Source organism: Rhipicephalus sanguineus, chromosome 1 (assembly GCF_013339695.2).
Source record: "Rhipicephalus sanguineus isolate Rsan-2018 chromosome 1, BIME_Rsan_1.4, whole genome shotgun sequence".
Taxonomy (NCBI): domain Eukaryota; kingdom Metazoa; phylum Arthropoda; class Arachnida; order Ixodida; family Ixodidae; genus Rhipicephalus; species Rhipicephalus sanguineus.
Window position 1 is genome coordinate 318,188,377 of NC_051176.1, and position 15,744 is coordinate 318,204,120.

General features: G+C 48.1%; 1 protein-coding gene across 1 annotated transcript; it reads left to right on the plus strand.

Annotated features, from left to right (window-relative positions):
• Window positions 1–8,993: 8,993 nt before the first annotated feature.
• On the plus strand, window positions 8,994–10,338 carry LOC119383655 (uncharacterized). Its single transcript, XM_037651937.2, has 2 exons — window positions 8,994–9,009; window positions 9,215–10,338. The coding sequence occupies exons 1-2, from the start codon at window positions 8,994–8,996 to the stop codon at window positions 10,336–10,338; spliced, it is 1,140 nt and encodes a 379-aa protein (XP_037507865.1).
• The last annotated feature ends 5,406 nt before the right edge of the window (window positions 10,339–15,744 follow it).

Here is a 15,744-nt window from a genome sequence, read left to right on the forward strand (position 1 = left end):
ATGGAAACGCACTCCCCTCGTGAGTACGCCTCTCCTCTTGTTTTGAATCGCGCGGCGAAAGTTCTTCAGTGTCTCACAGTAGCGGTCCGCATTGATTGTTGTACCAGCGGGCATGAATTCGCACAACAATAATCCCTCATATCCCAAAAAACACTCGCCATCACTTTGCCGGCAGACAGTCTGTTTGAACTTTCGCGGCTTCGGCGACTCTGGATGTTTCCACTGGTGTCGTGTAGTGGACCTGGGACAATGAAGTCCAAGAATTTCTCGCCATCGGTTTCGTAGGCCTGAAGACACTCGCAGGCTGCTTCAACACGTCTCCATTTGTGGTTTTCTGTAAGCATTCCCTGGACCTACCTTGCAGAAGCCTTGGCATACCCTAAATGGTCTGTCAAAATTTTGTCAATGCAGGTCTTGCTGACATCAGGGATCGTCTCGCAGAGCTCCCAAACCGTCACCCTTCGATCTTTCAGCATTGTTTCTTCCACTTTCGCAATTGTTTAGTCCGAAACCGATGGCCGTCCAGAACGCTGTTCGTCATGGACGTCTGTACGTTCGTCTTTGAATTTTCTGCACCATTTGCACACATGTTGAATGCTCATACACTTTTCCGTAGACAACTGGGAATGAATGTCCACCGGCGCAGTGTTTTTCGACACAAAAAACAAATCGCAGAGCGTAATTCGCACTTGACGGAAGTGAGTGGTAGCTCCACATCTAATGGCTGCCAAGCCTGAGTCGCAGACAGCTCGCCGGAAGTGGAGACTACGAGAGGGAAACCAAACTGCATGACAGAGCACCGAATCCCACGCAGCTGTGTGTTTGCGACTGCAGCTCCTTGGGAACCTTATTTGACAGAACGCCCTCGTATTTTGGCAAGTTTATGTCCGAGTGAGTCCAGCTGAGGAAAATTTTAGTGAGTCTGAGTCCGAGTGAGTTTGGTCGAGGAAAAGGTTGGCGAGTCTGAGTGAGCTCCACCTTTTATTGTCGGCCTATCTACTTGTCTATCTACTTAACTTCAACATTTCTATCAGCCATATGTCGGCTTACATTTATACTCAAGTTTATTCACACATATTGGCGTACTAGCATTCGTGCGCCTCCTCAATATTTATTGATCAGAGGCGTGAGTTTGGGGCAGGAGGAGGGGGGGGGGGGGTTGCCATGTACACCCCCTGCAAATTCTTGATAAAAATATCTCGTGTTATTCGCATATTTCATAAAAATGTCCTTACTGGATTGAAATCACTGATAACTCGTATATGAAGGTACAGGATCAAAAGACATATAGTAAAACACCGATTATGAGAGATATTGGCGTTAAAGAACACTGAGCCTATAATAAAAAAAACTAATTTTACACTATCAGACTCATGAGTCGACTCACTCAAGCTCAAGTCAAGCCGCGAGTCTGAGTCCGAGTGAGTCCGGCTGAGAAAAAGTTTAGCGAATCTCGAGTCCGAGTGAGTGTGATTGAGGAAAATTTAGGAGAGTCCAAGTAAGCCCTCAAGCAAAATGTATTTCTTGAGTGAGTCCGAGTGAGCACAGATTTATTTGCTGACCTATGGCTACGACACGCATATGCAGCCAGCATTTCTGCGAGGATGATTTCTGCTTCGGCTTAGGGCTGCGATGTTCGGTGTCCATGCACGCTGGGTTACTAATGATGCCTTTCTCCCACAAGCTGGCCCATGTGTTGCCTACCTACATATCGACCCCAATATTATAGGTTGATTCACTTCTAAATTCAAGTTGCCCGCCCCATCCCAACCTTATTTGTTTTCTACGCTGCCGCATGTATTCTTGTCGGAAAGGTGCCACACCTTTTGCGTTATAATACACGACTTTGCCACCAAAATTGCTCGAGAACTCACCAAAGAATTCTGCGCATCAAATTTCTTCATTTCGGCCTGTACAACTTGTTTTCCCCCTCCTCTGCGACTACTTTCTGCAATAGCCTCTCTTTTTTTTCACTGCGATTTCTAGCACATGCGGGTCCTCATCTACTGCCGTCGTTTGGAGAACTAGTCCAGCAAACATTGTTGTGATATTTATTTCGCCTTCGCATTGCATGATATGCCACATGCTCCGCCTCGTAGACCGCTTCTCCTACTCACAGTCGTGAAATCCGCGGTAAGCTTTGGTTAATGCACTTTTTGATGCTACAGATACTGGCATGTTCATTGGAATGGAACTGAGCGGTAAGAATCATGTTTAAAAAAAAGGCACAACATATGGTCATGTTTGTCCCCAAATAGTGAGTGTACTAGATTAAAAAAAAAGCAGCGGGAAATTGTTCACTAAGGAGACAGATAAATGTAGAATGCGATGCCACTTGATTAATAATGATCACAAAATATCGAAGAACTTGTTAGAAAAAAAAAAGAATCTTGCTGAAGGTGCATACGATGTTTTCATGGAGCGCCGACAGCCAAATCTATGAGGAGTGCACTGGCATTATCCTACCTAGCACGCAAGTCAGGTGCATCCGATAGAGGGCGACTCCGTAACTCCTCGCCTCCAATACTATACAAGACTATTATGCTATGCTTTACGCTCTCCGCTCCTCCTAACCATCACTCCTCACCCTCACTTCCTTTCCCACCCCTTACTATACTATACTATGCAAAGCTATGCTATGCTAGGGGCTGCTTGGTACATATCCACTTTTTGTGGATATGTACCAAACACCTCACGGCGGAACTTCTTTTGCAAGTAACCATCGAATAGCTTCATTAAAGGAGTTTATAGCCTCACGAATCGACCGCCGCAAAAATATTTTAATCCGTAAGTACGAGCAGAGTTAGAGGCTTGTCGCACGCTGTAATTGCTTTCTCTCTTCTCTCGTCCCGACATGCGCACTGGAAGCTAAGCAGGGGAGGGATGACACAGGGGAAAGAAGTTACATCATCTACACGTCATGACTTTGAGCACTTTTGATTATTTTCTTTTCCCTTTCAAATGCATCGTGAGTGTATGCACGGGCTCGTGGCGGCCACGGTCACTATGCAGCTGATGATGCTCAAGTCAGCTGACAGCCATGAATTTGGGTATATGGCATAATTTGTAGAAAGAAGAAGGAACGATTTCTAGTTAACTTTGAGAATTAATGGTAAATTCCAGGCCGCGTGCTGCGCTCGAATGTTTGGTTTGTGTGTTCTTAGGAGCCTCGACTACCGATCAGCAGTGTTTTCTGACCATGCTGGAAAAAGGTTGCAGGGCATTTTTAAAGAACTTCGCAGTTAAAAAAAGGAACTAGCAGGGGGACAAGCTAGGAGAGTGCTGCCCTTGCTTGTTCCTCTCCCAGTTCTTTCTTTTTTGATAGTGCTAAGTCACCAAATTATTAAAGTTTGTTTAGACGATGATTGCCTAGCAGGTAAATGCACACATATAGACCTTTTTCATAAATACGCCACCTGACGGTAAGCTTTTTGTCAGTTTCGATTTTGCAGAGAGTTCTGGGAAAGAATTCGCCATGTTTAGGGCAAGGGGGTGTGACTAGGGTGGCCTAGTGTGACTATCCGTATGTGCGCCCATGTAATGTGCCCGTGTGTGGTGCTAGACGGCTGCATCGCTGCATCTCACCACCTCCGAAATCTCTGCGAATGAATCCGCCCGTGCCTTGCTTTGAAAAGCTAGTGCAACTGACTTCGACATTGTAATGAGTGACCCGTCGACCGGGTGGACGCATAACCCCTCCAACTCGGACTTCAGTAGCCGGTAACGAGGAATATCGCTCGTCAGAGCTGAAAGCTGCTGATGGAAAGTTACGTTCATGTAACTGTAGCAGCATCGCCTATGAAGAACAGAACGGTGGCCGGCCTGCAAAACGAGGTGGACGCGTGAGACTGGAAGCCTCAAGCGGCCAGTGCCGAGCACTTTCGCGTACTCTGTTTCGCATACAAGTGCAACGCTGTAGAGGCTACCGATACTTCGAAAAACAAAAATGTGTTTGCGCTAACAAATAGTTCAATGTATTTACCGCCAGACTGTGATTTCTTTTTCAGGGTGAGTAATACATGATTTGTGCCTTAATTAGAAATAAACAAACTCCGATATGCGGCTTTTAATGTGCTGTTTCACATCACCTGACGTTTCGTTGTTTCAGTATTTCATTTGTAGCCGGTCGCGATGCCTCACGCGCAGGCTCGTGCTCGGCTCACACGATCATTCACAACCGCTAAAACCAAAAGCGGACACGCGGATTTATACATTTTGCTGACCGAACAACTTGCACAGCTTCAACAGCAGTGCACTTGATGTGTGAAACTGAGTGTAGTCAGGTCCGCCGAGGTACCACAACAACTTGGCTGCCAGCAGCGGCCTTCTATTTGGCAAAATACACTGTATGTACTTACTATGTCGGTGGCTTGGCGCCATTGCTGCCTGCGCTATCATGTCCCGACTCCACCGGCTACATCAACAGACTGCGAGTTTCATTCCGCACGCTTCGTGGCGCTGAACTGCGCTGCCAGCAACGTACTTCCCATTTTCCTGCAAAGCTGGCAATGTCGGAATTCTAGGTCGCCAAGGTCAAGTACGGAAGCCACTGCAACGCGCTTTATGCGTCATCCATCGCAGGGACGAGCATTTTACATAAAAATCCACAGCATACCTCCACGGCCTAGCACTTCCACGACCATAATGACATTGACACATGCACTGTGCATAGATATGTGACACATGTGTTTGTTTACATAGCTCTGTTGCACATACCCTTCCGTTCTCGTCGCGGTAGCCTAATTGGTGACACAACGGAAAACAGCACCTTCCAACCATCTCTAGCAACACGTTTCCAGCACAATTCACAACGTGCAGGCTGACTGCCATGCTGACGAAACATCGCACACCGGCAATCGCAGTAGGTAGTCAACCTAGTCGCAGACAGTGTCATCTGCTGCGGCGCCCTAAACATGGTGGCTTGGAGTAGTTCGCGTGAAGGGCGCTACGAAAACGGTCTATACAGCAGAGGAATAAGCAATTATGATCGAGTTAAACAGAGTGACTGTTGATATGAGGCTGCTAGAAACCTGCTTTTACTTGTGGAGCTGATGTTCGGCCTTCATTTTCTGTGGTTGGTGCATGAAGACTTAAGATTGTGTTTTGTTCTATCTAGCACAACTGAACAACTTTGTACCAGTGCATGCACGTGGCCCTGTTAACATGAAAGTGTGTTCACCTTTGCAGCTCGCAGATGATGGCGCAAGGAGAATGCCAATATCTTCCTTATTGTACATTTCAAAACAATTCTTCAACATATAATTCCCGTCCAGAAGTGTTACGTCCTTTAGTCATCCTACTGTGTTGCTCCTGAAATGCCAATAAAAAGTACAATGTGAAAATTTGCTTTGGTTTCTCTATTTAAAGCCACTATTCAGACTGCATGCCCAGACTCTAAAACATTCATATTGACCAAGCATATTCACTGAACCAAGTGTGCAAGGTGTCCAAGAACAAATAACTTCAAGATTAGCAACATTTCAGTCCATAATCAATAAGCATTCCAACTATTTCTCAAGGTCATAAATTAAAATCATGTTTTGCGTCAAATTTGACAAAAGCAGCATGCTTGGGCACATAGTGCATGTTGATGTTGGGCAGCAGCTTGTTGTGCGCAGTTTTTAGCAAATATTTAACATTCATTTTTATGCACGTGGCTTTCAGTGACAATGGCCATACGTAGTAGTGTAATAGGGTTTCACTGGAGAACAACGGATGCCCCGCAGTGGTGGGGCTGCAGATTTTTACAGCCAGCCACTTTTGTAATGTGCAGAATGCTGAAGCGAGCAAATACATTTGTTTTCTCAACAAGGCCTGTGCATTGATTGATTGTGCCACTTAAAGGTCCCCTGACAACGCAACTTCAAAGCCAAAATCTTTTGTGTTCCATTCTCCCGCATACATAGGCACCTCAAACCATGTATTACTGGTGAACGTAGTCTTAAACACATTTTAATATGGTTTCAAAGTAAGTGGAAATGCCCGAATCGGCGACAACTTGTGACCTCATTATCAGTATCATGCATTTAGTGGCCGCTCAGGCTCACTGATAATTCACCTGTTCTATGAGCATAGTCGACGTCAATGACAAGTTTGCAGGGCACACAACGAGGGCTATCGTCATTCACCTCTCTTGCTTTATTCTTTTTAGGTGGTTCTGGCTGCTTACGCCAGTGGTATTTTAAACATTGCAAGAAATAAACAAACATTCAAATAGTGGTGAGGATTTTTTCATTCCTGAGGGGGACTATGAAACGGGTGCCCTGCCGGCAGCTGTCCTTTAGTAAACAAAATTCGGCAGAAGCTCCCTCGTCAAGTCACCTGCTCATGAAACTCAACCACCTGAACGGAATGGAGTCACTATTAACACTTATTCTCATGCTGGTAATAAACTGCTTGTATCTAAAAAAATATATTTGGAAAAGTTTACAAAGGCAAACATTTCCAAGTCACTGTGGTATGCGTGTAAGGTAATTATGACAGCGTACAGCTTCATATTTGTTGTGTGACTGTCAGCTGATATCGTGGAATATCTCTACTAGGAACACAACGGTGAAGTTGCTAAAAGAAGTTTGCCACCTAAACATACGGAATGAAAATGCTGCTTATGGAGATTAGACTCAGCAGTCTATAATGCAACATGTGTTACTGCTGCTGGTCCTGGAACAACTGTAACATAAGCATTACAACAGCTGTAACTTGCAACAGTATAGTCACGGAACTTTCGGTTGGCAGCGAGCATTCTGTGTTGACATGGGCTACGTGTAGACAGTGTTTATCGCGAAGTTTTTTTTCTCTGACACCATTGATGCCCTAGCTGAGTTGTGTGCCACAAATATCGCAAGTGGTGACTCTATTTAACATTTTCAGGGTCCCTTCAAAGTCAAGTGTACTTGGCTCTTATCCTATTCGAAATTACCTTCGTGAATCCACTCAACCTTCAAAATTGGATAGCGCGAAATCAAACAGGTCCTGTGCATCTGTGCTCCTTCTTAGTCCTGTTCGATTTCGCGCTATCCAATTTTGAAGATTATGAACCAACTAGCCCAGCAACATATTTTGTTTGTTATCCACCCAACGCCTGCAGGATCCACGTGTCTGCGGCTCTAGCTTCACCCCTGAAGACACAACCACTTTTCCCGAGTTGAGGCTGATCGGCGATCGCTCTCAAATACTTTTTGTTTGTTTGTCTGCATGCTTTTGGAGATTGCCGCCATGCAAGAGAATAGAATAAGAACAGCTGGTAGTGTGGCAGCATGTGGCAGAGCAGATCTCAACCACTCCACACACTTAGCCTCTGTTGCCTGACGGCGCACGCTCAATGGAGCTTGACCTGTCGAATGCGCTGCAGTCGCCAGCAACGGTTGGCTGTTTTGACAAGTTGAGGAGGCAAAGCAGGGTTGAGGAGTGTGTCACTATAATTGCTTGCAGCTGCCTGGATACGCAGTGCGTGACTTAATTCATGGTGCGAATGATTTGATGATGATGTAGCCTAAATGCTTACAAAATTTCAAAAACAGTTTCAGGGTCCCTTCAAAGTCAAGTGTACTTGGCTCTTATCCTATTCGAAATTACCTTCGTGAATATTTTGTACAATGATGAGGCTGACATGTCTAGTTTAGTTTCTTTCATGTCTTCCTTTTTTGTATTAGTAAAACATTGGTGTTTTTCCAACTCTGTTAAATTCGAATGTTTGCATCTTGCCGTATGACCGTAGTATCTGTGCGGCGTCACTCTCTACGTACCTTTGCAAAAGACGGCGGCCGAATGAACCGCTCGGGCACTCCAGACAAGTGTGATTCGGACTGTAAGACATGTTTCAGTACATACAACTAGTACAAGTAATCGCGAAGTTAACGAAACATCGCCCTGCGCACCGTTAGAATAAAATGCTAAGTCGCTTCTTTAGCTGTTTCTTGTTTATAAGTACCAGGTTTTCAAACGCCCCAGTCGCCAAACAGGATTATTCATTACCGCAGTACAAAGAATCTAAGAACTTGCCTAGGATTAACGACAAGTGAGTGCCCTTACTACTAGTTGATGAGATATCAGTAGCAGTTATCACTTACGCAAAGTCGAACATTGGACGAGTTGGTGCAAGTTAACCATGTACAACTGTAGCGACTGTAGTGCATGAAAACACACGATCGGTTCTTTCGCAGCAAATTATTTCCTGCTCGCGCAGCGATCGTGGATGAGTCTCTTGTGCCGCAGTTCGAAATGTTTATCACGCTCCGAACCCACAACGTAAGAACGGCAACATAGCTATACTATCACACTTTGATATGTAACCGGTACGCCGTCACTTGTGGCTATTACTCGCGACAGAGACTAGCGGAGCAAAACTCGAAGTAACAGATATCGCTACTTACTTGTTGTGGCAAAGCAGCGCATTGCAGCATCTTCGCTCTGCTTCGCCCTCGACGTCCGTCAATCAAGCAAAGGCGGTCACGACAAAGTCGCTACGGGACACCGGTTCACGGACTACGCTGTTGAAACGAAAGCTGCACGACTCGCGGTCATCATCGTCGGTACAGAGACGAGAGACGAACGCGCGATCCCGTGCACACGTGGAACACAGCCGACACCCGTCGGGGAAGCGGCTTTCCAAAAAGCTCCGCCGGCTCCGCTAAGAAGTGACGGCGCCACCATCGAAAATCCCTAGAGATTCTCTCCCTAGGTGCCTAGCTGACAAACACAAAAGGATTACGCTTTTTCGACGCTCGCACTCGGGCGATTCTAACAACTTATCTTGGCATTGGAGCGAAGGCTACGGAGGCGGGGCATCCGCACATTTGTGTTACTACGCAAGTAGTTCGGCATCTTGCAGCCGATTTCAGTTCCAGTTTCGGTTTCGCTTGCACGCATCGCTAGAGCGTTTAGCACCAGAAAGGGAACATCAGTGTGCGTAGATGCAGGTCCGTTCGATCTGCTTTGCACTGCGTAAACCAGTTCCAGGCAGTTCAGGAAAAAGTGCAGCCAGAGCTAAACTCATGCAGCGCCAGTTCAGTGAGTGCACGCGTAGCGCGACACTAGCGCCACATTGAAACGAATGCCAAAGTGCAGGCAGTACAGGCCTTCTGCTAATGTACCGCTCCGCCGCAGCCACCGTCTTTCTCTATTCTCGCAGTTATTCCAGTTATTCTTTGTGTGCTTGCGTTAGAGTGCTTGCGTGTGTTAGGAAGCCATGGATTCCATATCGCACCATCTGCAGCCGTCATTCAAAGTTTTATAGAACTGATGGACTCTGACAGTGAAGACGAAGAGTTTGACGATGTCGTCGCAATTGTTGCGCTCAGACTGACTAGGTTGAACCGCAACAGAATCCCTAGGTACTGCGAAGAAGTTGTGAGTCGGTACTTTGATTTTGAATTTAAGAGGCTTTTCCGCCTATCGCGTGAGACATTTGATAGGCTCGTCGCAAGGTACATGGCGTCCCCATTTTTTCCGTACGCGACAAGAGGGCGACCAAGGGTCAGTGTTGAAAAGACATGCTTGGTGCTTTTGTGCTACTTGGGTGGACAGTGCAGCATGTACTCTTTGGCCGACCGCTTCGACATTGCCGTGTCGACCGTACACAGTTTTGTCGAGAGAATTTTGGGTTTTCTGAACAGCGTGAGTGCGGAAGTGATTGCGTGGCCCGACAGACAGGAGCAGGAACGCAGCAAAGCCGGCTTCCTAGCGAAAAGCGACGGCAAGGGGCCTCAAAACACCGTAGGGTGCATAGACGGCTGCCATGTGGAAATTAACAAGCCGACGGAGTCGCCTAACTCCTACTACAATAGGAAAAAATTTCCCTCAATTGTCCTACAGGGCATTGCCAATGATAGAAACAAGTTCTTAGACGTTTTCATTGGCTTCCCTGGCTCGGCGCACGACGCCAGAATTCTTTCCGAAAGCCCATTTTTTGGAGACGCTGCAACGAAGTGTATCAGTGGCTATCGTCTCGGAGATTCTGCTTACCCGCTGTTGCCGTGGCTAATGACGCCTTATCGTGACAATGGGCAAACTTTCCCTTTGTGGAAGAAAAAGTTCAACAAAGTGCACTCGCAGCAAAGAGTTGCGATTGAAAATGCCTTTGGATTGTTAAAACAGCGCTTTAGACGGCTGTATTTTGTTGATGCTGCCAGCATTAAGCAATGTGTCCTGATCGTCATGGGAGCATGTGTACTGCACAATCTGTGCAGTGAAGAGAGGGACTTCTTTGATGAACTACAGCACCTGCCTCAGCAAGATGATGACGACGACAGTGATGTGAACACCGACATATTCGTTGACCGTCATGTGGCAGGCTTCAGCGAGAGCCTGCGAAAGGATATCGCACAGAACCAGTGCTGATATTGTGAACACTCGTGTGCTCACATTAAGTACATTTTGTTGTGAGCATGTGTGCATAGTGTCAGCAGCTTCGATGAACAGTGTGAACACTGTTAAAACAGTATTTGATAAGGATGTAACAGTTGGAACATCTGTTAACATCTAATTCTTTTTATACATATCAATAGAGCTTGAACCATGTTGTCTTGTTTCTTAAGTGAATTATTCTTTTACAAATATTATTACTGTTGTTAGAACTGGTGTGCATGTGGGAAAAACTATTCTCAACATAATCACTGTTGCAATCAATCACTGATGCGATGACATTTCCTAATTGTTAGTGCATGTTAGGTGCTATGCCTGATTTAACATAACGCAGAAAACCTTCGTTCGTAAACTCATGTTGTGAGTAGCAGTGATTGTGTTAATACATTTGTTAAGTGCACATTTCATATGTGCAGGGACCTGATAATTGCTATTACACTTACAATATCAATAGCTGATGTGAACTTCTGTTATGGGTTATACAGCAAAAGCTCGATAATTTGTATTTGGTTAATTCGAACTGACACCCTGGTCCGGGCACAGCCCTGCGTATTTTTGTGGGGAAAACTTCCAATAATTCAAACGCGCTGGTATCCACAACGGTTAATTCGAAATGGGAGCCCCTGGTTTTCATTTCTCCTCGCAGAAGTCGACCCAGGGTGATCACAATGTGCTGCAAAACCAAACCAAACTTACTAGAGATGCAAAACAATGAAACATTTCTCAGCCGATGAGGATTCGGACGCTGTGCTGGAGCACTTGGACAAGCTTAGGAGTCGCGACAGAACGAACGCAAGCAAATGCAAATTACCGATTACTTTACATTTTGATTCCGTTAACTCTGCCATGTAAATAAATGTTTTGGAGCATAAAGTGCGTCATATATTTTCACATCAATGCTCACTGCTCACATGAATGCATGTCGGTGCTTGTTCCTGGTGTATCCCTGACTGATCAATAAATTCTGTTTGCTGTCAGAGCTCTATGAATTAATTTACGAAATCACCTGCCACAAACGTGTAGTAGCGCCTAGCTCATGGTAATGAGACCCACGATAGCTTCTTTGGGTTCTGTCCGCGCAGTGTGGTGTGATATCCGTTCAGTCTAGCATCTGCCTGCTAATTCGAACAATTTTTAGTCCTCGAGATTGAATTAACGAGCTTTTACTGTATACACCGATACAATCATAGTTAATAATACGGTGATCATTTGAACAGCTTGTGACATCAAGACAACATTCAAAGTTTTTAGGAATTTATTCAGCCTGAGCGGGTGTTCTTTCGACAGCTTGAACAAGGCGCTCAAGGAGAAACACATCTTTCTCTCAAACCGCTCGGCTCTTTCATTCTTAGCGTCCTGAAGGACTTTGAGAACGCTGTCGAGCGAGGTGTCCCTGCGGCGCTTCTTTTGCCGTGTGGTATCCTGAGGCTCAATTGAGAGGTCCTTGTTCTCGTTGGCCTCCGCTTGCATTGATTCTGCCTCGTGGGTGGGCATCACCTCTGTGTCGGAAGGTGTAGGTGTGCTGAAACAAACATTTCACATTGAAAACAGCTTTCTAGAACTTCTCAACAATTAAACTTCAGCAGGCTTACTTACCTTGAACTTTCATTTCCCATTATCCTCCCTGGGGCTAAGAGAAACGTGGGCGAAATGTGGTGTTCACGTTCCAGCACCTCGCTTAGCTCCCTGAAAGAAATGTTGGAAGGCTTCATGAATGGCGGGTCAAGAAACCACATTAGCAAGAAACTCAAGAGGGGATAATGCTGCACCAAAAATTACCTTAACATTGTGCTTAGAATTTAAAAAAAAGCACAACGTTAAGATTTTTGGTGCAGCCTTCATCTCTGCAACACAAGTCCATTTGTCAAGATGTCGGCCAGAAGAGTGAGCCTCCCTCCTTTGCTTGTGCGGGATGCGGTGTCGTGAAGGACGGATCCCAACATAAAACAAAATGATGTTTATTAACGTAGTAGCAGCAGCAGGGCAAGCATGCCGATGCTGCGCTTCGGAAGGTTAGAGAAACAAACATGAAATCAAGCTTGGTAGCTTGGGTTATATAGCCAGCAGTGGTGACGTAAGCCTCCGACGAAACTGTGTGGCGCTGTCTTTTATCGGAAGCGTGCTGCAGCAAGTAGCTGTGTCACGCCGGGCTAATCAGTGACGAGACGGAGGCTGCGTAGGTCTGTGCGCAGTGGTCGCCACATCACCCCCCCCCCCCCGCGGAGTGCAGAGCCCTCAGGGTCTGTAGAAATCTGGGAGGCGTACCAGACGTCCAGAGCGTGTCGTGAAAGGAGCGGGCTGCGACGTCGGTGGCTGTGGACGGACGCCAGTTGAAAGAGTGGCGCTGCCAGGTTCGTTCGCCGCGATGTACGCGGGCTTGAGTCGGTCCTGTCCTTGTCGGTAACAATGAGTAGCGAACGGGTGCTCCATTTTTTCCTGGGGGTCGGGGCTGAGAGTGGCGTAGAGGACGGGTGTAGAAACCTAGTGGATTTTGCGAGCCGTTCCGCTGACGGGCGGCGCTGCGGAGAGACGCTTCAGGAGGGCCGAGTGGATCCGCGAAAGAGCGGTCGCACCGGATCGTTCGTGAGCTCTGGTACGTGCCGGGCCTGCTTCTTGACGTGCCGGCGCGCGCGCGAGCGGGCCGCCAGGAATATCCGGATGTACACAAACACCATGACGACCGCGGGAACATAAAACGACCCGAGGGCCGAGTACAACACATGTCAGGGGCTGTCCCGGGACTATGGCAAACGAGGGGGGGCGGCATCATGCGCGGCGGCGCCAGAATGATGTTGGGCCTTGGTGCCAGATTCTGCGGATGACCAGGGTTGGGGTGCCAGGTGTGGCCTTGTGCTGGTCCGCTCAGGGAGACTGGGACCGGGTGGTCGCGGTCGGTGCGGGCGTCGTCATGTTTGCGCTGCCGCTCGACAGCTTGGGCAGGATCGGCGGTCGGGACAGTATGATGTTCGAAGCCAACCAGCGTGGTCGGGACAGTCTGAGGTGGCTCGGTTAGGGTGACACCCGTGGTGTCAGCGAACACCTGACAAGCAGCGCTGGTTCGGGTGTCGCACACAGGATCAGTAGGTGCTGATGCCGTCACGGGTGCCGGGGGCTCGTCTGCCGAAGCGGGTGCCGGGGGCTCGTCTGCCGAAGCGGGTGCCGGGGGCTCGTCTGCTGCGGCGGGTGCCGGGGGCTCGTCTGCTGCGGCGGGTGCCGGGGGCTCGTCTGCTGCGGCGGGTGCCGGGGGCTCGTCTGCTGCGGCGGGTGCGGACACGGCTGCTGCGGCGGGTGCGGGCACGGTTGCTGCGGCGGGTGCGGGCACGGTTGCTGCGGCGGGTGCGGGCACGGTTGCTGCCGGTTGCGGTGGGGCTAGCACGAACCCTCGAAGTTGGTCGTATGCCTGCGGCCCAAGAGGAGGCACAACGCGTCGCAGAGCAGGAGGAAGCATAGCTACCGTGATGGCGTACTTGTCCTGCTGCGAGACGATGTTACGCAGGGAGAAACCAGCCTCCATCTTGATGAGCCAGATGGCTGGACATTGCGGCCAGAATTCGGGTAACTCCGGCGGCAGCAAGATGCAGTGCGCCGTGGTTTCATCCGGTCGCAGCGCCATCGTGATAGGCGTGTCAGAGGTCGGTTGACTCGGCGTGAAGGTCCCGTGGAATCTTCTGGAAGGTCATTCCAAGGTCCGGGTCATGGCGGTGCGGTTTGTTCGTTTTCCGGGTCACCAGATGTGGGATGCGGTGTCGTGAAGGACGGATCCCAACATAAAACAAAATGATGTTTATTAACGTAGTAGCAGCAGCAGGGCAAGCATGCCGATGCTGCGCTTCGAAAGGTTAGAGAAACAAACATGAAATCAAGCTTGGTAGCTTGGGTTATATAGCCAGCAGTGGTGACGTAAGCCTCCGACGAAACTGTGTGGCGCTGTCTTTTATCGGAAGCGTGTTGCAGCAAGTAGCTGTGTCACGCCGGGCTAATCAATGACGAGACTGAGGCTGCGTAGGTCTGTGCGCAGTGGTCGCCACACTTGTTATTAAGATTGTTATTGTACTGATCTAAAGAAATGTACTCACTCTTCATGGCAACATGAAACTCTAGAATGACCAGATGAGTTGTTTTTTGCTTTTGTTTTTTTGTAGGGTCTCTCCAGGCTCTTCCATTTGTTCTCGGCCTGCACTGCAGTAATGCTGCAGGAAAATTCCTTGCTCACAGCTTCAGCAAGGGCCTCCCAGAGCGCCTTTTGGTCCTAAAAAGATAGCATAAGAAATGTGGTCATTTTCTGTTTAATGGAGTAATTGCTCTCTGTTGTAGGTCCTCAAAATGTATCTGTACCTACAAGCACCACAAAGCTTTTAGGGCATGAACTCTAGTGTGGACTCTCGAGGTACATGCAAAATTGTTTTCGTCGAATGTTTATTACATGCGCTAAACGCCAACACCAATGTTTGCTTAAAAGAAATAAAGCCTACCGGAAGCCACCCTTCTTCCCCAGAAGCGGCTTTCTTTCCTTATATCCCGCAATGAGAAATCGTGTCTTTCTCGCTGACCACAGCTCGCAGGACTCGTCAGCTGCACCATCTCGCACGTCCGGTGTATCTGCAACAGCCTGTTGTGTCACGCTGCCCGCCGTTGGCGGTGCGGTATCGGGAGCAGGTACGCTACACGCTGCTGCCGCCGCGGTGACTAGAGCAGGTAAACTGCAGGCTGCTGCCGGCGCGGTGCCTGGAGCTGTTACACTGCACGCTGCTGCCGGCGACGGGGTCCCGGTCTGCCGCTGTTCGTTTTGAAATATCACAGTCATAACTGCCCCGTCTGCGTGAGAAATAGAAAAATGCTCAGTGCTGGACAACTCAAAAGCGCAGTATATGCCACCGCCGTGGGCGCAACGATGCTGAGCACAAATTTGGGATCAACAGAAGCAGAAAATGTAACTAACACGTGTCTACCGTCTGCCAAACAGCCTCGACAAATATCCAAATTGTCGCGAAATAAATCGCGGCTCAATAAACATTCAGCACAATCAACCTTATACAACGAACAATTTCTTGCCGGTTCAAAGTTCCAAAACAAACACTTCACGCACACACGTGTTGCACGCAACACGGAGTTATGCGGTTATGCCTAAACATACCTGCAGTCATGTAGGCATAGCCATTTCCTTGGCGGGCGCGGTTCCCGTCTTCGTCCAAGATCGCCGTCAACCTCGTAAGCACGCCGTTTACGGACACACATATTTCGTCTGCTGCCATGGTTGATTTTTCGCGCAAAATCGCGCGGCTGCTTGTGCACGAGCTGCACTACCTCCAAGCACAGTGCAAGGATTTCACTGAACTGGCCGTGCACGATGCCTGCACTTGTTTAAAACGAACGCCTCAGTTC